The sequence below is a fragment of the Petaurus breviceps genome, unplaced genomic scaffold (assembly GCF_028583685.1).
Source record: "Petaurus breviceps papuanus isolate PSGF00001 unplaced genomic scaffold, PetGlider_PUasm1.0 90919, whole genome shotgun sequence".
NCBI lineage: Eukaryota > Metazoa > Chordata > Mammalia > Diprotodontia > Petauridae > Petaurus > Petaurus breviceps.
In genome coordinates, this window is record NW_027187378.1 from 26023394 (window position 1) to 26048171 (window position 24778).

A 24778-nucleotide genomic window follows, 5' to 3' on the forward strand; every position below is an offset into this window, starting at 1 on the left:
GAGAGAGAGAGAGAGAGAGAGAGAGAGAGAGAGAGAGAGAGAGAGAGAGAATATCGTTATTGCCTTGACTTAATTGACTGGCCCACTGTTACCATACAGGTATATATTTTTGTATCATTAGCTCTGCAGCATAGATTTTATCTTATCTGGTAGGGATAGTATCTTTTATTTTCTAGCCTCCCTTCCCAACCCCCATCTTCCTGCCAAAGCCCTGTAGCACAGTCCCAGTTAGCCTGTGGGTACTGAACAAACACAGACCGAGGTTGGCCTATGTGTGGGAATATTTACAGTAAAGACAATAAGCCGAAGGTTTTGAATGGGTCCATTGACAAGAAGGGGGCAGATCCAAAGATCATACAGCCTCTTTGTTCTTGCAGAGCCCTAAGAGTTTAGCTAATTCTCTCCTCCCCTCCCCACAAATTTATAGACTCTAGCTGTAGGAAAACACTCTCTCCTCCACTTTTTTTAAAAAGCCCTCCTCATTTCAAGATGAGCTAAATAAAAATTACCAAAATTCCAATCAGTCAGCATCTAAAAAAAATACAGTGTTCAGAGGATGACCTGAGGCAGTGGAGGAAAATATCAGGCATTAAAGGAGGATTAGAAAGAATTTAGTACTTCAAAAAGAAAAAGTGGAGAAAAAAATCATACAAGAGCAAGAAGGCGGAAAGAGGAGTTTTGGGGTGGGGGTGGGGGTAGGGAAGGATTCTAACAGGGAGGGCCAGGCAAGGGAGAAGAGAAACCACATTCCAAGCCTGTTTGACCTGGAGATGAAATGGAGCCCAGCCCCTCCTCCCTAGCCTCTCATCTGTGAAGCAAGAAGCTTTGAGGGAAGAGGAGGCAGGCCAAGCCCACCAAGCTCTCCTCCTACTTATTTCTGGACTTTCCGAGGGTTTGGAACTTAAGTTCGTGTTTTTTTTCTTTTGGCCTCAGGGATAATGGGATTTTTGTAGGTAAAGGGGCAAGGGTAATGGTAGAACAAAACGAAACTCAGCTAGCCTCTCCCCTCCTTCACACTCACAGTGCAAACACTCCAGAGTGGATTCTGAGTTGGGTCTGCAACCTGACTCCAGGCACCAATGGGGGGAGGGGTTGAGGAAGGCAAATATCTAAAATTAGATCTCTGTCTACAAAACATAAGTTTCTCAGCCTCTGTTGGTGAGGTTACTTTAAAAGCTTAATCCTATAACCAAATACAGTAGGTTCTATGAAAGATGTTCATAAGATAATTTGTTTTTTTTTTTTTTAAACAAAGCAGTCCTTACCAGCATAAATGACTCAATCAATGCATCTGCTTCACATCCAGCTAGATTACTGTCTACCTGTGGTTTATCGCCTTCACCAAAAGGAAAATCAATATGAAGTTGATATTTGGAAGAGCTTAAATATGTTGAATAAATAGGCATTAACATGTAATTTTTGGTTTAAAAATTTATACAGCAGGTCTACAACTAAGTGTCAAGTCACACAAGTTTATGCTGGCTGTGAAAGATGACCACTTCTCATTTTATTAGACTAAGTAAATGTTAGATTACTGACTATAATTTTTTTGGTATCAAATATTTTACTTCAGAGAGTAAACAGCTTCAACCTATTTTATTGAAAAGAGCTGTCAATACCAAAATATTGAGGCAGGAATGAGCAGAGAAGGAAAAATACTGACTCTAATTATCACCATTTCCATAAAAGTTTAACTTAGCGAAGTTTACATAGTAGATACTTAATAAATATTTACTTATTGATTGGTTGGTTGATTAATTAACTTATGTAAAAATGTTACTACAAGGAACAAACCGAAGAAAGTGCTTTAGCCAACAAACAGTTGATCTCCTTACCAAGTGGAAAGACACAATAACCAAAGATTTAGAATACAAACTTGTCTGTAAAACACCATTGAGGAAGACGGCAGAATATTGTGTGTAATATTGCCTCATAAAACATCCCAAAATAGTGGAAGCAAAACCAAGTCAACAAAAAGCTTGTTGTGAGACTCAAGAGAGTCATCCCAAGAGTATTCACACAAATGAAAATGGCAGGAAGGTAACAGATAGAAAATGGAACAGATTTGTTAAGACTTCCATGAAGAAACACTAAACATCAAACATGGTAGATTCTATGAAGAAATATTAAATATTAAACACAATGAAATTACTATATTTAAACCCTGATACCTCAGGCCCCAAAACAACAAGCAAGAAAGTAGAACCAGCATTTAAGATGATGAAGCTGGGAGGAAGAGCCAGATCAGCTCAGATATATACAAAGGAAATCTGTTTCAGTTGGAAGCAACATAATCTTTAATTCCATTCCCTTCCATTCCACTAAATTCAACAAGAACTTATTAAGCACCTACCACTCAGAAGGTATCTGCTAAGCAGTCTTATCTCAGGGACGGAAAGATACCAAGACAATGTAAAATAAAAAATCACAGATGATGTTACTACCCCCCAAAATGTCATCCAGAAATCATTGGCTATGACTGATTCACAGGACTACTTTCTCTTTATAAAATCTTTATGAGAATAATCAAGGATATTATTGGTGAAAATATGAGAAGGAAATATTCATGCTTTCATCGTGATTTTCTATATGAAATAGTATCTATACAATCATGAAAGATATAGAGACTATAAAAGCCTACTATATTTATTGTTTGTTTGCTGGTTATCAAAAGATACCACATTTGACTTTGTACCAATTAATTAATCAATCAACAAGAAAAAAAGACAAAAAAAATTAACTGGTTCCCGAGTACAATGCATTCACATTCTTTGGGGAAGATGATAGTTACACATATATGTTTAGATAAGTTATGAATAAAATAAATACAAGAGAATTCCTGGTGGAGGGGGCACCAGAACCTGGGGAGATTAGGAGAGGCTTCATGCATATGGTAACTTGTGAGTTGAACTTTGAAGTTGGTGGAGGTAAGGAGGGAGTGCATTCTAGGCACACCTAACACTCTGGGAAAAGTCATGGAGACTGGAGATGTAATGTATGTGAGGAGTACCTGGCTAGTTTGGCTGGAGGGTAGAGTGTGTGAAGGAAAGGAAATCATATATAGTAAGGCTGGAAAAGTAGGCTAGAGCCATATTGTGAAAGACTTTCAGTACTAAACAGATTGGTTGGTATTTGATCCTGGAGGTAATGGGGCTCTACCCTACCTTTCTAGGTTTATTGGATATTATTCCTCTTTACATACTCAATGCTCCAACCTAACTAGTCTTGCTGTTCCTCACATGTGATAGTCACCTGCCATCTCCATGCACTTGCACTGGCCTAGAATACCTTTCCTTCTACCTCCCAGACTCCCGAATTTCCTTTAAAGTTCAGTTTAAATGTCATCTGCTACAGGAAGCTATTCCCATGCCTACCAATTGCTAGTTGTTTTTCAGTTGTGTCTGACTCTTAGTGACCCCATTTGGGGTTTCCTTGGCAAAGATACTGGAATGGTTTGCTATTTCCTTCTCCAGCTCATCTTACAGATGAGGAAACTGAAGCAAACAGGGTTAAGTGACTTGCCCAAGGTCACACAGATTTGAACTCAGGAAGATGAGTCTTTCTGACTCTAGGCCCAGTTGCTCTATCCACTGTGCCACCTTGCTGTCCCAACTACCAATTTGCTAGTGCTTCCCCACAAAAATTGTTTTTATTTATTTTATGCATAATTATGTATGCATGTATCACCTCCCTAATAGAATATAAGTTCTTTGAAGACAGGAATTGTTTCATTCTTTTTTTCGTATTTGTACCTCAGTACCTAGCACAGTGCCTGTTATATAGTAGATGCTTAACAAATGTGTGGTGTTCAGGCATGTCCAATCCTCCATGAGCCTATTTTGGGTGTTTTTTGGCAAAGATATTACAGTGGTTTGCTATTTCCTTCTCTGGATCATTTTTACTGATGAGGAACTGAGGGAAACAGGGCGAAAGGACTTGCCAAGGGTCACACAGCTAATAAGTGTCTGAGGTCACATTTGAATTTCGGAAGATGATCCTTCCTGATTCCAAGCTCTATCTACTGGGCCACCTAGCTGACCACTTAATAAATGCTTGTTGGTTAACTGGGTGATTGATAAAAAGCTGCTGGAGTTTACTGAGTAAAATGTGGCTTTAAATTTCTCCTGCAACAAGGTATCTCTTATGTATGTCTCTTAGGCAACCACAGATATAACTAACTGTTCAATGATCCTCTGATTATTGTTAAGTGAGACATAAAGACTTCATCCTTGCTAAAGATGTTTGCCAATGTCAGGGAGGATCTAAATGTAAGAGGGATTCCTCAGAGATCAGGTGTTCTCAGCCTTTAATGTGTTATCAATCCTTTTAGTAATCCAGTACAGCTTACTTACCCCTTCTTAGAATAAATATAATATTTCATTTAGAGGTTAGTAAAAATAAAGATGTCATTTTTTCCCATCTAAGTTCATAGACCCCCTGAAATCTTTGCACAGATTTCATCCATGGACCCCACATTAAGAACTCCTGGTAGGAATGATGAGATCTTATAGATGTTTCTGCTTACAGATAATACTGTGTTGGTTGCATCAAGCAACATTACAAGGCTTCCTCAATGAGATCCACAATTACTTACAGGATATTGAACTAACAATAAAAGAAAGAAAACAAACAGGAGAAGAACGTCTGTTGTTCAGTCTATGACACAATGGACGACCAGTTCATTGAGTTAATTCACCAGCACACATATTGGGGACATGTAACTCTAGGTAGGTGACTTGGGCCCAGAACTGAATTGGGGAAGAGAACAAACATGATTGAATTTGGGATGCTGAATAGTGATTCCAAACTGCTCCCAAGGACAAAACAAACAAAGAAGTAAAACCAACCTTTTTTAAACTCTAATGTTATTGCAGTAATGCAATATGGTTACAAATCTTGGAAGACTTTGCTTTTTGAATAATCAAAGCTGCAGATGACCCAGAGGGCAATGAAAGACTCATGGTAATGCATGAGGGCCACAGCACATTTCCAAAGATGACCTATGCACACACCAAGTTCTGTAAGGAGTACAAACTGTAGTGAGAACAACCCTGTAGTGAGAGCAAGGAATGGCAGCCTGAGTGCTGCACTGATAGCCAAGCCTAGAGGAAGGCCTCCAGCAAGTTGGGTAGATCCTTTTTGGAGAAATTATAGAAGAACAAAGACAAGCATTACACAGGATGAGAAGGCACATTTGGGTTACATTCTTTACTGGTGGAAGCAATGTCCACACTTAAGTGCTCATAGGTCCAGTAAAGTATATTGAAGTATTACACAAACTATTGAATTACTAGGGAAAAAAACAAATCCTTTCTCCTCTTTGGAGCCTTCCTTGATAACAGTTCCCTTTGAATTTTTTGCTAATTTCCTTTGAAATTACCCATACACCTTATTCTATAGAAGCAGACCTTGGAGATATCATGGGCTCAATAAAGTGAATATTGCAATATTGCAATAAAGTAGGTTACATGAATTTTTTGCTTTCCCAGTACATATAAAAGTTGTGGTTATACTATACTGTAGTATATTAAATGTGCAGTAGTATTATATCTTTAAAAAAAACCCAATATGTATACCTTAATTTAAAAATACTTTATTGCTAAAAATGTTAACCATCATCTGAGCCTTTGATGAGTCGTAATCTTTTTGCTGGTAGAGGGTCTTGCCTTGATGCTGATGGCTGCTGACTGATCAGGGTAGTGGTTCCTGAAGGTTGGGGTGGCTGTGGTAATTTCTCAAAATAAGGCAATGAAGTTTGCCTCATCACTTAGAGGCCATTGTTGGGTTATTAATTGACTTAGTTTCAATTTTTTTGTGTCTCAGGGAATAGGGAGGCTTAAGGAGAGGGAAGGAACCAGGAAGACAATGGTTGGCGAAGCAATCAGGACACACACAACATTTGTCAATTAAGTTCACTGTCTTACAGTGAACTTACAGACATGGTTCGTGGCCCCCAAAACAATGACAATAGTAACATCAAAGATCACTGATCCCAAATCACCATAACAGATATATAATAATGAGGAAGTTTGAAATATTGAAAGAATTACCAAAATGTGACACAGAGACACAAAGTGAGCACACACTGTTGGAAAAATGGCACTGATAGACTTGCCCAATACAGGATTGTTACAAAGCTTGAATTTGTTTAAAAAAAAAAAGAAAGAAGGGCAATATCTGTGAAGTGCACACAATAAAATGAGGTATGGCTGCACTGCCTTGAACTCCTCCATTAGACTGTGAACATCCCAAACGCAGGGACCATCTTCTGTCTTTCTTTGTATCCCTGGTGCTTAGCATAGTGCCTGGCATATAGGAACTTACTAAATGCTTATTGACTGATTGACTTTGCCTAACTTAGGGCTCCATGCAGCAATTTATTGTAACAACATTATGTTATTCTATAATTTTTTGTTCACTGGTTCATGTGTTCACATTTGTCTATGCAACCAGGCTTCTAGCTCTGTGGGTAGCAAGAATGTCCTCATAGAAATTAGGGTCTGCAAGGGAGCCTACAGAGGTAGCATGGGTTAGTAGAAGGAGCAATGAACTTGGAGACAAGAGTCCCTCAGTTTGACCAGAGAGACTAGGGTGATGTGATGGAAAGAGCATTGAAATATGGTATCACTAGCCCTCAATTTGAGTTTTTGTTTTGTTACTTCCTAGTTGTATAACCTTCTGAACCTCAGTTTCCTCATTTGTAAACTGGAGAAAATTAGACATCCACCAAACAAGAATGTTGTGAGGAAAGCATTTTGTGAATTGTGATGCAACATATAAAGGCAAGCTATCCTTACTATCTATGTAACTTGGGGAGGTCACTTAATGTCTCAGAGTCTCAGTTTCCTAACCCGATAACTACCTCTCCTATGTACCTCATAGGGCTTTTTAAGGGGAGGGAATCAAGTGAAATTACATTGAATAAATTCTTCTTGATTGGAGAGGCAGCCCAGTATGGTGGACAGACTGCTGGATCTGGAATCAGAAAGATCTGGGATTCTAACCCCAGCTCAGGCAGTTAATATCTATGTGACTCTGGACAAATCATAACCTTTGGGCTTCAGTTTCCTCAGCTATAAAATAAAGGGACTGGATTTGATCATTTCTAAGCCCCTTTCAGTTCTAAATCTAACATCCTGTGAATTGATTGGATTAATATTGCCTAGTTATGATATATAGTTAGAGGGACAATGAACTGGGTCCAGAATTGAATAGCAGAAGATCAGGTTGAATGACATTCAGGAAATTACACAGTTCTTTCAATAAACCCATGGTACTCTGTGCCACAAATGCCCATTTTTTTCACTTTAATATTATCCTAGGGTTGCTATATAGCTGTGAAACATGGAACACCAAGATCTAAGGAGATTCAAAATTCTAGGGACCTGAAGGACAATGGAAAAATGCATAATAGGTATAAATAAACTATACATTTTAGCAGCAATGACAGACACACAAAAAGTGATATACAAATCACTGAGGGCATGAATGACAAGGAAAGGGGTGAATCAGTCACATCCTGAGAATAAGAGGTAATATATGGACAGTACAAGTATTTCACTGGTACTCCATTAAATTTAAAACAATCTAAAGAATTAGGAAGATCTAAAGTTCATGGAGTGACTCCTTTTTGGAGTATTTAAGGAAAGACAGAAAAAAAAATACAGAAAGGTAAGGCATGGATAGGATGTAATCTGCACCAATGGAAAGATTATCTATATGTGATGAGATCATGGAATCATCCAATACAGCATCAGAGTAAGCCCTTCTTACATCAAATAGGAGTATTGTATAAGGAAAGAAGCTCATAGTTCCCACTGGCTCGACTTGAGAGTGTGTGATGTGACCTTGGAGACACTTAGGGAGAAGCAAGCCAGTTCTATTGTGAAAATCCCCCCATTTTGTACCACAATGAGAACGGTAAGCCAAAGACAAGATAGAGAGAAGAAATAGAGATTAGAAATCACAGAGACAGAAACTTTTAGGTTTTAGGAAGGTAGTTGTATATGCAGTTGTATATTCACTTTTATTTAGTTGGATCAGTGAACAAAGGGCTGGTCCTAGAGTCAAGAAGATCTGGGTTAGTAGCTTGTCTCTGACATACATACAGGCATCAACAGGAAGGAATTTCTACCCCAGGTTAAATAATAAATTGAGATCTTAAAAAAGTTAGATGACTAGATTGACTTCCTCTTAAAATAATATGAACCATTGTTTAGATGTTTGGGGAATAGGTGGATGGAAGACTGGAGAATTTATAAAAATTGTAAAATTAGAAATAGTAAAGGTTTTGGTTTCTCAATTCACTCTCAGTGTCCCTCTACTATTTTCAAAATGCTTTATCCAGTCTAATATCTTAAGGAATTTTAGGGCACAATTCTTACTTATAAAAGAACAAACCCCAGGCTGAAGAATTTGAGAATTAATGGGAATTACATGGATAACAGCTAGCACTTTACAGCATGCTAAGCTTCACAAAATAATTTACAAATAGGTCATTTTACCTTCACAACAATCCTAGGAGGTAGGTACTATTATTATCCCCATTTTTGTTGTTCATTTGTTTCTTTCTGTTGTGTCCAACTCTCCATAACCCCGTTGGGGGTTTTCCTTAGCAAGGATACTGGCATGGTTTATCATTTCTTTCCCCAGCTAATTTTACAGATGAGGAAATTTAGGCAGACAGGATTAAGTGACTTGCCCAGGATTATTCAGCTTATAAGTACCTGATATGAGTCTCCCTGACTCCAAGCCCAGCATTCTATCCATTGTGGTACTTAGCTGCCCTATTTTTAAAGATGAAGAAAGACTTGTTCTGGGTCATACAACTGGAAAGTATCTATGGACAAATTTGAATTCAGGTCTTTCTGACTCCAAGTCTAGAGTTCTAACTATTGTGCCACCTAGCTACAGCTAGATGAAACAGAATACTGCTATGCCAATGGATTTACAACTTAATTTTATTAAAACATCTTTCATTTATGAGGTTTTTATAGGGCCTTTCTCCCAAAGTGTTCAATGTTGTTTATTTGCTTTACCTGTGCACATCGACAGAGACTTCGGGGGTCGAGGAAAGAAAAGATGTACAAAGACAACACCCTGGGGAGCCTGGTCGTGAAATCCACTGCTTCTGCTGGAATTCTTTCCTGAAGTTGTCGACAGCAGAACTTTTGCTGTGACAGAGAGCACTGCTCAAACAAGCCTGTCAAGATTCTTCTCCTCTGAGCATCTGTCCACTTGTCAAACTGGAAGAGAAAAAAACCAACAAAGAAAAGCAGATCAGCTACAGATTTAATATGTCTCTAGAGATTCATTAATGGGGAAGAGAAGCAAGAGTCTGGAGCAGAAAAATTCCATTTGCTAATTGAGCTTTCCATTAGCCTCTTGTATTCTCTTCACTCTCTGCTCACTTTCCCACCTAGCCCCACCTATTGTTTGCATGAATTTGGGTAAATGAATCTCTGAGCATGGATGGCTTCTCTTGAGCTCACAGCTGGCAGTTGTTCAAGATCTGCCAGTTGGGGCCAGTCATACACAGTAAATATGGCATAAACTTATGAGGGATGATTTCAAGAGAAGGGTCTCTTACAATGAAACTCTCTCTCTCTCTCTCTCTCTCTCTCTCTCTCTCTCACTCACACACACACACACACACACACACACACACACTCCTGATTAGGGAAAAACAACAACAAACCTCTTTTCCAACTGCTCATAGATTAAAAAATAAATTCTTGAATGGGAGACAAAGCCTGTGATGCCACATTTAAAAGATAAAGCTTTGAGTATGATTATAACAGGGGTAACATAATGAGTTAGATTGATAGGAAAATATAAATGACTGCTATTAGCTCCTGGAGAGGAGGAGGGGAGAAGAGGTAAAGGAAGATGACAAGAATAAAGTTGTTATTTCACAGTTTTGCTTAGAGAAAACCCTATTGTCAACTTTGTTCATAAAAGTGCCTGTCTGTGATTCTTTTTTTGGCATTCTTTCTGTTCTCTTAAAAAAAATAGATACCTCCTGTTTTGGATTGTAAGTGACCTTGGGGAATGCTCCAAAATGGGGATGGAGGTGGGATGTTAAAGAAGGGGGCTCCAAGGAAGGGGTAACAGGCAATATCATAGATAGTAATAGCAGCATTTTTGCTGTTTTTAAAAAATTTGTTTACTGGAGCAGTGACCATCTACAAATTGTGGCACCTCCTTGCCTCTCTCAAGAAGCACTTATTGAGCACTTTCCACATACAAGGTGAGAGGCACTGTTGCTTAGATAGAGAGCAAGCCTCTGTCAGAAAAATTGGGGTTCAAGTCTAGCTTTTGACACTTAATGGCTGGGTGACCCTGGGTCACCAGGGTAACTTTACCTCTCAGTACCCTTAGGCAACCCATTGAGACTATAAAATGTAGAAGAGTTGACCATATGCTTTAGTAGAGGGAATCCCTCACTGGGAATTGTCAACACCAATGAAATCACAGGTCTAGACCTTTCCTCACCACCAAAAATCCCCCACAAAAAATGGGCAAGACATGTGTCAGGTGTTGGAGTTAGGGGGTACAAAGACAAAACAAAACAAGAAACAATCCCTGCCCTCTAGGAATTTATATTCTCCTGGGGTGAGGTGTGGGGTGTGGGATACAACATATAAACAGAGAAGTGTATACTTGTTCATTTGAAGAGAAAGCACCCAGTGAGGAAAGTACATTCTAGGCTTTGCAAAGGGGAAGATGGAATTGGCCACTTTGACGGGACAGCAAAATGTATGAAGGGAAGTAATATAAAATAAGCCTGGAAAGGCGGTCAGGAGTCAAAGCTACCTTTGTCCTGCCTTTCTTCATCATTTTCCCTCCCTTCTCTCTTGGTCACCAGTGCTCCTAGTGTCCTCATTAACGCAATGAAGCATCAGATTCCTCTGTGATCACAGAGAATAACATAGATGGTGTCAAAGCTGGACCTGTAAACCTCTTTCATTACTACCTATAGAGAGGAAAGGAGAAGATTCTAGAAACTTAGAATCTCAGAGCTGGAAGGGACCAAAACTAGCTTCAATTACACCCTTACCTCCTTTTCCCTTTCCCTGGGGAAAGGATCCTCTCTGCAGCCACATTAATAGGGCAGAGGCTATTTTTTAGATTTCCCAGTGACTGGGTCAAATCTAGAAAGGTGGGGTGATCTCCAGAAAGGAAACCAAGACTTAATTGCTTTTAGTGCCACAGACAGAAAGGCACACTGCATTTGGAATTGAAGGAACTAAGTTTGAATCCTGACTGGACTACCTACTACCTGTGTGACCTTGGGCTTCCTCTCTCTAGGCCTGTTTCATTGTGCACAAACAAAGGGATTGAATTTAATGATATTTAAAGCCCTTTCCTGCTTAAAGTCTAGGACTGTGATTCACAAGGGGTCTAGAAGTTCACTTTATTTTTAAATCTCTGAACTGACCTAAAACAGACTTTAGGCACAGGTAATATAGGTAACACAGGCACACACTGTGATAGGGGAAACATAAAAAGACTCTGCCTCTCCTCCGATTTTCTGTACCCCTTTAGTTCTTCCTACTGATATCAGAACCAGCTAGGTAGTACAGTGGATAGAATATTGGGCTTAGGGTTAGCAAGATCCAAGTTCAGATCTGTCTCACACACTAACTGTGTGACCTTGAGAAAGTTAATTTTTATCAACCTGTTTCCTCATCTGTACAATGGGATAATAATGGCACCTATCTCACAGGTTGTGAAGATCAAATGAAATAACATATGGAAAGCCCTTAAAATGCTAGCTATTATTATTACTTTGTCATGCCATAAGAATATTCAACAGAGAAGAAAGAATTATAGATGAAAGGGCAGTATTAAACTACTACCTGGAAGAAGCACATACACTCTAGCCTATCCCTTCGCCCTTCAGCATGGAGAACTTGGTTCACATGGTATAGAGCAGGTATGCTTCAAATCAAAGTGGCAAGACAGTCCATGCGATTTGGTGAAGGGGCAGTGGGAAGGATCTGGAGACAAAAGGAGACACCAGTGGATGTGCTGGGCTGGGGAGTTTAGAGAATAATGTAAGGCCCAAGGGAAGGCAGGCTCAGGGAGATGGGAATCCAGGGTGAGAAGAAAGCCCCTGGAGAGCAGACTTTCTCTCACCCCAAAGATAACTCTGGTCTGCTGCAAACTTGCACTTAGCTAAGACTGACCTTCAACAAGGCTTACTTTCTGTGATTTTAGTGTCTATCATTCAAGAATTTGTCTTAATTCCTCCCTCTTAAGGTAAGACGTTATCAGACATGGGAAGCCATCTATAAAGTACAGGTGTCAACCAGGAAATAGCCATCAAGATAAAATATTGGAACTCTCTTCCTAATTCCTCACTTCGCTATCTAAAGGTATATTTTTAAATTCCCTTATCAGGAGCTCTTAGCATATAAAACAAGTGCTTAAAAGAATTAGTTTGGGGAATAAAAAGTAAATAAATGTGGTTATCACTTTTCCCTGGCTCAAAAACTGTTTTGACTTGCTAATATTCTTTAAGAAGATAGCAGCTATTAGTAAATTAAACATCATTTGTTGAGAACAGATTAGGATCACAGAAGTGCTCTTTGTTTTGTTCAGTCCCCTCCAACTCTTTGTTGACCCCATTTGGGGTTTTCTTGGCAAAGATACTGGAGTGGTTTGTCATTTCCTTCTCTAACTCATTTTATAGATGAGGAAACTGAGGCAAAGTTAAGTAAATTGCTCAGGTTTACACAGTTAGTAAGTGTCTAAAGCCAGATTTGAACTCAGGAAGATGAGTCTTCCTGACTTTAGGCCAAGCACTCTATCCACTGTGCCACCCCCAATAATATTTTACAGATGAATGGTCCAAGAGCATCAACAACTTGCCCAAGGCTACACAGCAAGTTAATGTGGTTGAACCACAACTAGCACTCAGATGTCCTGACTTCTACCACCCTACTATGCATTTTCTTATGCTATAATTAATTAAATAAGATAGATTAAATAGGATAAACTGAATAAATTACATTAAATAGAATTATATTAACTATGATAGATATTAACTATTATATAAAATATGATAGATATTAAATATTAACTATTATAGATTAAATTGATATGTTAAATGGAATAGATATTAAATATGACAGATCATGAATGTTGAATAAATCAATAATGTATGGATATTGAATGATATCATGATCTATAATTGATGTCTTCTAACCTAAATTACTCTCAAGGTCAGAGGACCACAGTTCTATACCTAGAAGGGTCTTTAAAAGTCTTCTGTTCCAGCCCTACCATTTTGTAGATGAAGAAACTGAGAGCTAGAAACCTGTTCAGTGTCCCATAGGCAGTAAGCATCAAAATAAGGATTTGAACCCAAATCCCCAGAATTCAAATTCAGCCTTCTTGTTGCTGTACCACATTGCATATAAACACCCTATGTGATTAGAATGAAAGTCTTACTCATTCTGGCAGCGAGGTTAACCTGAGTTCCTGAAGGCTAAACAAAAGTGTCTCAGTTGGAAGAGCTCCAAATATGGGACAGGGAATGAACTCTATCTCTAAGGATCAGTCTACCCACCTACCAGCCTAGCTAAGTTGAGAGGCCCATTACTAAATTAGCTGCGAGGAGACAAACATTTCAACTCTAACAACTCTGGAAGTCTGTTAAGTTATAGAACAGCTGCAATTTGCATTAGTGGAGGGAGAACCCACACAGATGGACTCACTGATCCTTGAAATACTGAAGAAAACACACTCTTGAAAGAAAAAGAAAAAGTATAGTATAAAGTGAATAGAAAACACCTTTAAAACAATCTATAAATGTTATTTATTGTATGTAGTGGTATACATATATATTTGTGTGTATACATAAATATGTATGTATGTGGGTATGTATGTATAAATGAATGGAAGTGAATTGATGTGGGTAAAAAAGAAAATAAATGGATGAGCAGGTAACCAGTATATAAACATCAGATACTAGTTAAAGAAAATTGATCATCATGACATGAAAGAGAATAATAGGATCTGTCTGACCAGTTGAAGGACACAGGGTCTTTATCAATTTGGGATTCTCCTTGAAAATGAAAACTAATACAATGGGTATTTGCCCCAAGTGGCTCATTCTAGATAAATCAACTTGTGTAGTAAGCTTTTGGAAGGAAACTAGGGTCAAGTTAATCTAAGGTCCAAAAGAGGGGAAATTCAATTTATAACAACAAATAACAATAAATCATATAACAACAAAAACCAAATAATCTATATACATATTCTTATCCTGGGATCTGAGTATCAACAAATTCATTCATGCATCAAACATTTATCATTCGTCTGCTACATGTAGAAATTGAGCTAAGTACTAGGTGTGCAAGGATGAAAACTAAGCAGTCTTTGTTCACAAAGATTTTATAGCCTTTTGGGGGGGGGTGGCAATAGGGGCAATATATACAAAGATAAGTAACTATAAAATAGTTACATAGTAATTTGAAAGAATAAGGTAGGGAAAGCACAACTGAGTATCAGGATAGGCCTCTTGTAGCAATTAAGCTACAGATTTTAAAGGGACTTCTAAGGAAGCTCAGGATTTTAAGGGAGAGTAGTAGGGAGGGCGGGCATTTGAGGTGAGGGACAGCTGGTGCAAAAGCTCAGAGATGGGATGTGGAACAGTTGTGCACTGGAAACAAGCAGACTAGTTTAGCTGAATTGTAGAGTATATGAAGGGCAGTAAAGAAGAATAAACCTGGAACGGTAAACTGGACCCAGATTGTGAAGGGCTTTAAAGTGCCAAACAAAGATGTTTGCATTTTATCCTAGAGGTAGTCAGGAGCCACTGGAGTTTATTAAGCAGGAGAATGGTATGGTCAGGCCTATGCTTTAGGAATCTTAATAACTGTGCTACAAGATGTGCCACTCATTGGAATGCCCCAGCCATATCATGTGTTTTCCCCCAGAGGAAGTATGGCTGGGGCACTCCAATGAGCAACTGTTTTTCAATCACAAGCATTGACAAAAAGTATATGCCTTTTGCTTTTATGTGAATAGGTAAAGATGGTCCCATAAGCCAAGGCTTATACAAATACAAAGGCTTATGTAAAGTATTAAATTTGGAAAATTTGAGCTCATCACCAGCATTACTGATTGCCAGTGAGAAGATAGTGCAGAGATCTGCACAAGTGATGTAATGAACACTTTCAAGGTGATCCACTCCTTTAAAAACATTCTCATTTTTATCCTTTTTTTCACCATTTCATTTAAATCACTGCTGAAGCATTGGATTCCATCATTAAAGATGTTTACTTAAACTCTAGAAATAGGTATATTTTACAAGGTTACCCATTTTCCAAGCAGGATCCTTCTTTCTTCAAATATCTAGAATAAGCAAATAAAGAAGAATATGATTTAGTATATCATAAAACATAAACAATTTTTAAGAGCCCTTTAAAAAAAAGTCTCAGTGAAATTGTCCTCTCTCAGTGTCTTCATCTACCCAATGAGGAGGCTTGACTGGAAGATCAGTCCTGTTCTAACAATCTATTACTTCATAGTTTTCACTGTCATCATGGGAATTAAAAGATTCAATCATGTATATGAATATAGATTCTACCCTTAGCTGTTTTGCAGATAGCAACTGCTATAAAAGACCAGTTTTTCAAGCAGAGCTTGGATGATGGATGACCACCTGTCAAGGGTATTGTAGATGGGATTTCTAGGAGGGACAAAGAGAAGTTAGTCTAGTCAGGGGCAGGGAACCTGCAGCCTTGAGGTTATATGTGGCCCTCTAGGTCCTCAAGTGCCACAGGTTCTCCACAAAGAAAAGGAAAGAAACTCTAGTTGGCCTTCATAATCTCTTCTAGCTTTAAATAAAATATCTTTGACCTTATATGGAATAGTGAAGGGAAAATAATTGAGGCACTTGAAAAGAAGAGAAAAACCAGCAAGAGAAGAAATAAGAAAAACTGAAATGATATCTGAAAACATTTTTTAAAAAATCAATAATGATGAAAATATATGAAGGTCATGAGATATTGTGCCTTGCATAAAACAAGTATTAAATAAATATTTTCAACTGATTTTTAATTTAAAGGGTTCAAAAGATCCAATATTGTCAATAATTGATTATTCAAAGAATGTCATCCACCTTTCAAATATCCAGGTCTTTCGCTTTTACCCAGGTGGCAAGGTAGTGCACTGGACCTGGAATTAGGAAAATCTGAATTCAAGTTCTGTCTCAGACACTTAACCAGCTGTATGACCATAGGTAAATGATTTAACTTCTATCTGCCTCAGTTTCCTTATTGGTAAAATGGGATAAAAATAGCACCGGCATCCCAGGGTTGTTGTTGTTAGGATAAAACAAGGTAATATCTGTAAAGCATTTTGCACACCTATATAAATGCCAGAATGCTGCTGCTGTTGTTTTCCTCATTCCTTCTCTTACTGCTAAGATTTTGGCTAACTATTTTTCACTACTCAATAGCAATTCCAGTAAATGGATATTGGGAAAGGAAGTCATGGCAACCCATAGCTATTTTTTTTTGTTGTTATTTTACTTTTCTTTTTTTTTTCTACTTTTTCTTTTACAACTTTATTATAACCCCTATAACCATCAATGGAGACAATAAAATACATCTATAAGGTCTAGAAAAACATTCCATATAAATTCCTAGAATTTAAGAAAGCTAAACCAAATGAATCAACAAACAAAAAATATACTTACTGTCAGTCCATTTCCACCCACCCTTGCCCTACTTTCTGCTCTTTAAATAGCTGTAATCAGTGAATGTAGTTGTCTCTGTTATTCTTGCATCATATTATTCCATATAGGTCTTTGTAAATGCCCTATATGCTTTACAGTTATTTTTACAGCACCATAACATTTGATTATATTGATACATCATAATTTATTTATTTCTTACCTAATACTATGACATTTAGATTTTTAAAGATTTTTACTACAACAAAAAAGCAGCTATAAATATTTCTATATAGATAGGCTTCATTTTTTCTTTTCTATCTATACAAACCAGTAAAAAGTATGATTAATTTTCTGATTCTTATTGTAGAAGGCCATATTGCTTTCCAAAGTACATGCACCAGTCATCAGTACCATCAAGGACATGAGGGCCCATTTCCCTGTAAGTTAACCAGCACTGAATTTTATCCCATTTTTGTGCTATTTCTGCCATTCTAGTGGGTATGATATTTGCACTACTTACCTTATGTTTTTATGAGCAATGTGCTTTTTAAATTATAAAGTGCTTTTTAAATGTGATTATTATATTGGTACTATATTTTTTAAATAACTGGCATTAATATAGTGCTTTGAGGTTTACAAAATATTTTACAAATATCTAATTTTGAAATTTCTGAGTCATAAGAGCAAGAAAATAGAGGACTAGATATTTTCTTATATCTCCATGACCTCTTAAATCTCTCTAAAAATAAATTATGAGACAAAGATAAAGCAACTTCAGCTATTTCCATGGTCTAGGATACCCAGAATCCAAATAAAGATTAAAAAATAACCCCAGACCCATGAACTGATGCTCACTAACCTAAACTTATTTATAAACCTTTTTTCCCCCTCCCATGCTGAGGTCAGTAAGGTTACTCTAGCAGACACAAGGACCTGACACATAAGCCTAAAATGAAACCCATCCCAATACTATGGTCCCCCTTCTCTCTTTCTAGGGCTATTAAGAACCTGGTTTTGGGCAACATAAGTTTGCCAAGACCATGACAGACAGTCAGAGTAGCTGCAGCCCTTCTGGAGCAAAAACTTGTCAGGGCCACAACCCTTATGGAATTAGCACTCCAAAACTGTGAAATGCTTCTGGGGGGGAGAGGTTTGGACAACCCTGTGGCTCTAGCAGGATAGCTCTCTGGACTGCTGGTTTTGGGTCAGAGAACTGAGGAACAGAGAAAGTGGAACAGACCAACAGTTCAGGACAATATTTATGGGGAGGAGGTGTGTGTTGTGTGAAGCACTCCACTAAGCTTGAGGGAAAGAGCACAGCATCTAGCTGGGACCAGTTCTAGGCACCCAAAAGTCACTTGGAGCAGAGACCTAGGCTGATGAACTGTGAATTGCCCAGTATGGGAAGGGGTTGAAACACTTTGAGATCTAGCTCCCATGGAAACCATCATCAGAGGGGAGAGAGTCAGAAAGTGAATAGAGGAAAAAGGGGGTGGGTACATAGATACAATTGAAGATACCATGAAGAAGAAAACTCAAAGACCTTTTATATAAGCAGAGAAATTAACAAACATTAACAGCAGAAATATGATCTTTGTATCTAGTAAATGAGTTCAAGCATCTATGCATAAATACTGCAAAACAAAGGAAAATGATCCAACATTTGATGCAATGTCAGGAGAACATGGAACAACACATTGTTCCTGAGTGGCTCAAAAGAGAAATGGGAATCATGAGAACAAAATTCATGGTTTGCAGAGCAATAATAATGGACAGAATAGGAAAATTGGATCTGCCATGGCAAGTTTCACCAAATGAGCAAAAGAGAGAACAATAGATTGTGAATGCAAATATACATAAGTAAAGGTCAACCTAGAAGAGAAACAACAACAATATAAAATTAAAAGAAAATGTGCTCACTATGCAAGCAAAACTTACTGACCTAGAAGACAGGATTTATAAAGAAAATGTAAGGACCATAGATTTCCCAGAAGAACACAACAGGACAAAAAACAACATCATAATGAAGGAAACAATAGAAGAGAATTGGCCAGAATTTCTGAGCATAGAAAATGAAATGCCAATTGAAAGAATTCATAGATCATCCCCAGAAAAAAAAAAACAACAAGGCTCCATACTCCAAGACACATAGTGGTTAAATTTAACAATCAATTCAGAAACAACAAGTTCTGCAAGTAGTTAAGAGAAGGACCTTCAGATATAAAAGAATGAAATTTGAATAACATAAAACTATTCTGGATCTATCAAAAGACTTAGGAGGAAATGGAATAATGTGTTCCGAAGAGTAATAAAGCTCAGGATGCAGTCCATGATCACCTACACTGAAAATATGAGTTTAATAAATGAAAAAAAGATAGACATTCAATAATAAAAAAGCATTTGAAACATTTTAAGAAAGAAAACCAGAGCTGAAGAGATTATTTGCTTCTCAGACAACATAAATGCAAGGCAGAGTAAATAAATGAAGCAGTTGAGAACAGCAACAAGAGCAGCAACACAAGTACAGTGGAGAGACCATGAAGAAACTTCTTTCTAAATGTACACAAGCAGACAGGAGTGAAGACGGTAATCTGGTAGAGGTCACACTGAAGAAAAAGGCATGGGGCATTATGGACAGAGAATGGTGACACCCTGCATACAGGTGGATCAGTATCTTTTGTGGTACTTCATTGCAACATGAAAGGACACACAAAAGGGAGAGAAGGGAGCAGGTGGATAGGGAGGAATGTGTGATGTGCTGGGGTAACATCTAGGGCTAGCAATGAGGGATGTGTGACCCCTGTGACCTTAGAAAAAGAACAGCCTATAGGAGTGTAGGATAAGGAGGAGGAAAGAAGGATTGAAAAGGGAAGGAGGTCTTGTTTTGATGGTGGGTGTTCCACTGATTAATGATCCTACAGGTGAAGAGAGATGATCTATGAAGGGAGATGGGGACCTCATGCACTGTGGCCTGGGGGATTTGATGATTGAAAAGTCTAATTCCTAGGGGCAACTGCCATCTGGGAAGTGGGAGAGTGTGGGCCCAGGGAGGAGATTTTGAGGCAAATGGGGAAAAAAAAGTAACCAGGGAAGAGTATAGATGGTAGGCTAGAGATCAGGTGGGTTGAGATGGGGAGGGACCCTACCATAGATCAATGTTTTCTCTGACACCTGCAATAATTGGCTTGTTCTGGGAATGGAAAAGGGGAATACATGAGGCAAGCTCTACAGGGCAATGACAAGAAATGACAGCCTAGAATGGATACTAATGATCTTTGATTGCATAAAGAGTGCAGAGAAAAGAAAGATATCAGATAATTAGAGGAGTCATGAATTAGAGAATGAGGATCTAGACTAGAGAGAGAAAGAAAGAATAGATAACGAAGAGAGTGAGAGAAATCTCTTTTGGAAAGGGGTGCAAAAATTAAATTTAAAGAAATTAATGGGCAAGACTAGTTGGAAAGGAGAAGTAAGAACCTACTTGATTATCTGAAAGGGGAAAAGGGGAGGGATATATAACCAGACGAAAGCAGGAGAGAAAAAGGAAGTAATAAGCAAAAGCCCCAAAAGGAAAGGCATAATATACAACAGAAGAGGATGAAGGGGAAGGGGAAGAGAGCCAGTGGGAGCAGGGCATCTTTAAAAAAGATTAAGGTAAAGTAACTGAAGGATTATAGTATTGTGTTTACAGCAGAGGAGGGGAAAAATCATAACCTGGAAAACATAAACATATTAAAGAAAATATAAACTTAATTCTTATAACTTTAAATGTGAATGGATTAAACAATCCAATAAAACGAAAAAGAGTGAAAGATTAGATGAGAAAACAAATATTATCTCATTTTATACTCACAACAACCCTGGGAAGAAGGTACTATTATTATTCTCATTTTGCAGATGAGGAAACTGAAGCATAAAGAGGCTAAATGACTTTCCTGGGATCATACTGCTAGTTAGTGCATAAGACTGGATCTAAACTCAGATCTTCCTAATTTTAGGTCAAGTGTTCTATCCACTGCACTGCCCAACTGCCTCTAAATTCCATGGGTATGTCTGTGTACATGTACAATTATAGATATGTGTATGATTTTTATTTCATGTATAGACATACATATGTTTGTGATCTGCATTCTGAGAAAGAATAATAAACACATAGCTCAATTAGAACATTTGAGAATCAGATATATACACATTTGTATATTTATAGGTAGAGATGTTTGGCTAAGTATCTGTCAGAATGTATATATATATATATTATACATATTAATGAGAATAAATATGACAGAGAATATGCTAATATATTTGCGTGTATTGGGAAAGAGAGAGAATACAATGAACATATGCCAGTATTTATATCTCCCTGTCTCTGCCATATGTTGTTTTCTTTTTCCTTTTTTTAACCAGATCTGCAGTTCCATTGGTATAGGGAACACTCAGAACTTCCTTTGCCAATGTAGAAGATGCTCTGTAATTAACAGTCTCAGAAAGTTGCCTGAAGCCCTGAGAGGTTAAATAATTTCCCTAGTTACTCTATGGCAGACAATGGACTTGAACCCAAGTCCTTCTGAAGCTCTCTAGTCACTACTTTGTGGCTGCCTCTACTATATGGGAGTTGACCTCAAATTAATCTGAGAGTTTTCCTTTTCTCCTAGAGTTACCTGAGGTAAGAGGGGAAATCAGAATATTCCACTTCTAGACAGACTCTCCCTCTGCTGCCCATCAGCCCATCACTTGACTTCTTTGAGGTTCATTCTATCCAAATTGTTCAACCAATCTAGATCCTAGTAGCTGTTATCTACTGACCCCAAGGACATTCTCCCTTTGTTCTCCAAGAATTCAGGATTCTCTTATGTTCTACCTTTCCATCCCAACTCTTGCCTTTTTACTATGGGACTTCAACAAACATGTTGATGTTCCTTCAAACACCAATCTACTCTGTTCCTCAATCTATTCAATTCCCAACACCGCTCATTTACCTCAGCTATACACAGGCATGGCCATACCTTGATCCTGTTATCATCCATAATAATTCTACTTCTTTGGACAAGAACTCAAAAATTCTTTTATCTGATTATACCCTCCTATCATTCCATCTCTCTCTCTCAAAAGTCCTACCCCTCCTAAACCTATTCTTTATCCTTCTTTCCAATCCTTCTACCCTTTAGTACTTACTTCCCTTCTCTCTACTCACATAGACACCGACCTAGTTCAGGCTCTCACCACCTGCACTATTGCAATGGTCTCCCTGCTTCAAGTCTTTCTGTATTCCAATTCATCACCCACACAACTGCTAACAGGATTCTTTTTTTTTTCCTTTTGGAGGGCAATTGGGGTTAAGTAACTTGCCCAAGGTTACATGGCTAGTTTGTGTGTGTGTGTGTGTGTGTGTGTGTGTGTGTGTGTGTGGTTGTTGTGTCTGAGGCCAGAACCGAACTCTGGTCCTCCTGACTCTGGGGCCAGAGCTTTACTCACTGCACTACCTAGCTGCCCCTTAAAGGGATTCTTCTTAAGAGAGAGGTCTGACCATGTCACTGCCTCTTCAAAAAGTTGCAGTGATCTCTCTTTCTTCTCTGAACTCCTATAGCATTCAGAGTCTGTGGTATACTACTGAGCACTTAGTTGTATTTTTCATATCTTCTAGATAAGCTATCTGTCCAAATAGGTTGTAAGATGCTTGAAAGTAATTTGAGATCTACAAACTACCTGAGGTTCTTCTGAGAATTATATTCAATATACATCTGTTGATTTATTGAAAAGAAAAAAAAAGCTTCAGAAGTCATGTAGTCATAGAACTGAAAGGGACCTTAAGAAAGCATTCATTTCAATCAATTATCTCATATATCCAAATAGAAAGAAACAGCCCCTGCCCTCAAGGAGCTTACATTCAATCATAGGAGATAATACAAAATATATATATATAATATTATGTATATAAAATATACTATAATATATATAAAATGTACACACATATACACATATAATACAAAAGAGATATTATGCTATTTTATTATTTTTTGATGGAATAGTTTCTACCTCTACAACATATCCTAAGTATGTGTACCCCTCTCTCCACTTACAGTCACCAAGCTATCCATGTTGATTCAGGTCTTTATCGGGTGACCAATGCAATAGTTTCCTAATTGAGCTCTCTGCTGATTCACTCCAATCCATTCTCCACACAGCTGTCAAAGTGATTTTCTTAAAACCTAGATTTGATTATATCTGACTCTCTACTTAATAAATGTTAGTGGTTTCCTATCATCTTTAGGATCAAATATAAACTTCTCTCTTTGGCATTCAAAGCTCTTCAAAACCTGGCCCCCACTTACCTGGCACATAGTGGGTATTTAATAAATACTTACTAATTCATTAATTAGGAAACTGAGGTCTAGAAAAGTTAAGTGATTTTCTCAAGAGCACAAAAAATTACTGGAGTAGCAAGGAATGGAACTCACATTTCCTGACTCACAGTTCAATGTTCTTCCCATTACATTACTTCCAAAGAAAAAGAGCATAGCATAGTGGATTGAGAGCTGAGGAAGGAGTTAGAAGGATGTAGGGTTGATTCCTACCTCTCACACAACCAATGTGATAATGGGTAAGTAACTTAAATTCTAGAACCTCTGTTTACTCATTTGTAAGATGGGACAACAATTTCCTAGTACCAACTACAGATTTCATTTGTGTTGTAAAGCTCAAATATTTTAAAGTGCTTTGTAAACTTCAAAGTGCTATACAAAAGTCAATTACTATAATCCCAACAACTCCAAACACAATCCTTCTGAGGAATTTTAAGAACCTACAAAAATGAGTTAATGCCAGAGAAAAGTTCCTTATATATCAGTGTTACTTTGTACTTCAAAGGGACCACCTTTCACCTGGAAGCACTTACCTAAATTGCAGTAATTGTACCTAAAAGGGGAAAAAAATAGCCTGCAGGTGTATGTGTTTAGCCTTACAAATATAAACTTATACAATGACAGTGATCCCAACCGGACAGCTAGATCCTGAATTCCTTTCTGATTGAATTATATACAGTATAATTTTAGAGTTAGGTATATTTCACTGTATTTAAATTTATTTAAATAGACAATTAACATAGCAGTTCTCCATTAAGCAGAACAGCTACCATTCTAGATAACAAAGAATTCATTTTAGCTGAAATTTATTTTTAATGGAGTATGATTTTATTCAGGTTCCTTGCCTCTACAAAGACCTTCAAAACAAGACGTCCTGAGGTGGGGAGGGTTTGATTTTTTACCTTTGGCTCCCCCAACACCAAGCACTTAATAAGTGATTGTGGAATTGTTGCTGAATTGGTATGATCATAATGATATAAAAAATCAGTTTTTATTCTACTGAAGAATTATGCTTCTTTGTTTTCCATATTCCTGTTAAGTGTTTCCTATACCTGTGGGCCTTAGTTGATTTCAAAGAGATACTGATCACTTTCAATACTGCTTTCTCACTATGGATTACAAATGAAATTTACAACTATTTTTATTTACAAATAATTCCATAAATTTAGAATCTAAACGACCTTGTAAAACTCCATTCTGAAAAAGAAAAATCATGTTACAATTTTACATGGTACCTAGGCTACTCCTATTACTTTCAACGAGTCTGTGTTTGAACTCGTTTTCTGTTTATATCACAGTTTGCTTGGAGCCTGCTGTTAAATCAAAATTCTATGCTAATTAGTTTAGTCTGCTGATAATTCAGTTACATATTGCACCACGTGACAATCACTACAGACTAGGAGGAGGACAAAGTTTTAAGTAAACAGGATTCCAAAATTACAATGATCATTAATGACTGGATATCCCCTCATCTCACTTTCATCTGTTAAAAATAAATTAACAGGGATTATAATGTCTACCCTATCTACTCCACAGATTTGTGTGAGGATTAACTGAAATTATGAGATCCTAGATTTAGAAATGGAAGAAACCTTAGAGACTATCTAGTCTAGTGACTCCCTCATTTTACTGCAACCAGGGTCAAGAGAGGTTAAGTGACTTATCCAAGATCACACAGATGATAAGCAACAAAGCTAGTCTTTGAATGCACACACACACACACACA

At 37.7% G+C, this 24778-nt stretch overlaps 1 protein-coding gene across 4 annotated transcripts in view; it reads right to left on the minus strand.

Moving 5' to 3' along the window:
- FBXO16 (F-box protein 16) overlaps window positions 1-24778 on the minus strand; it is a 74592-nt gene that overhangs the window by 30193 nt on the left and 19621 nt on the right. For all 4 annotated transcript variants that reach the window (XM_069075634.1, XM_069075632.1, XM_069075631.1 and 1 more), the window contains 2 exons: window positions 15331-15366; window positions 9039-9245 (listed from right to left, as the gene is read on the minus strand). In XM_069075634.1, coding sequence (XP_068931735.1) covers window positions 9039-9245; window positions 15331-15366 — 243 coding nt within the window. The remainder of the gene's footprint in view (window positions 1-9038; window positions 9246-15330; window positions 15367-24778) is intronic.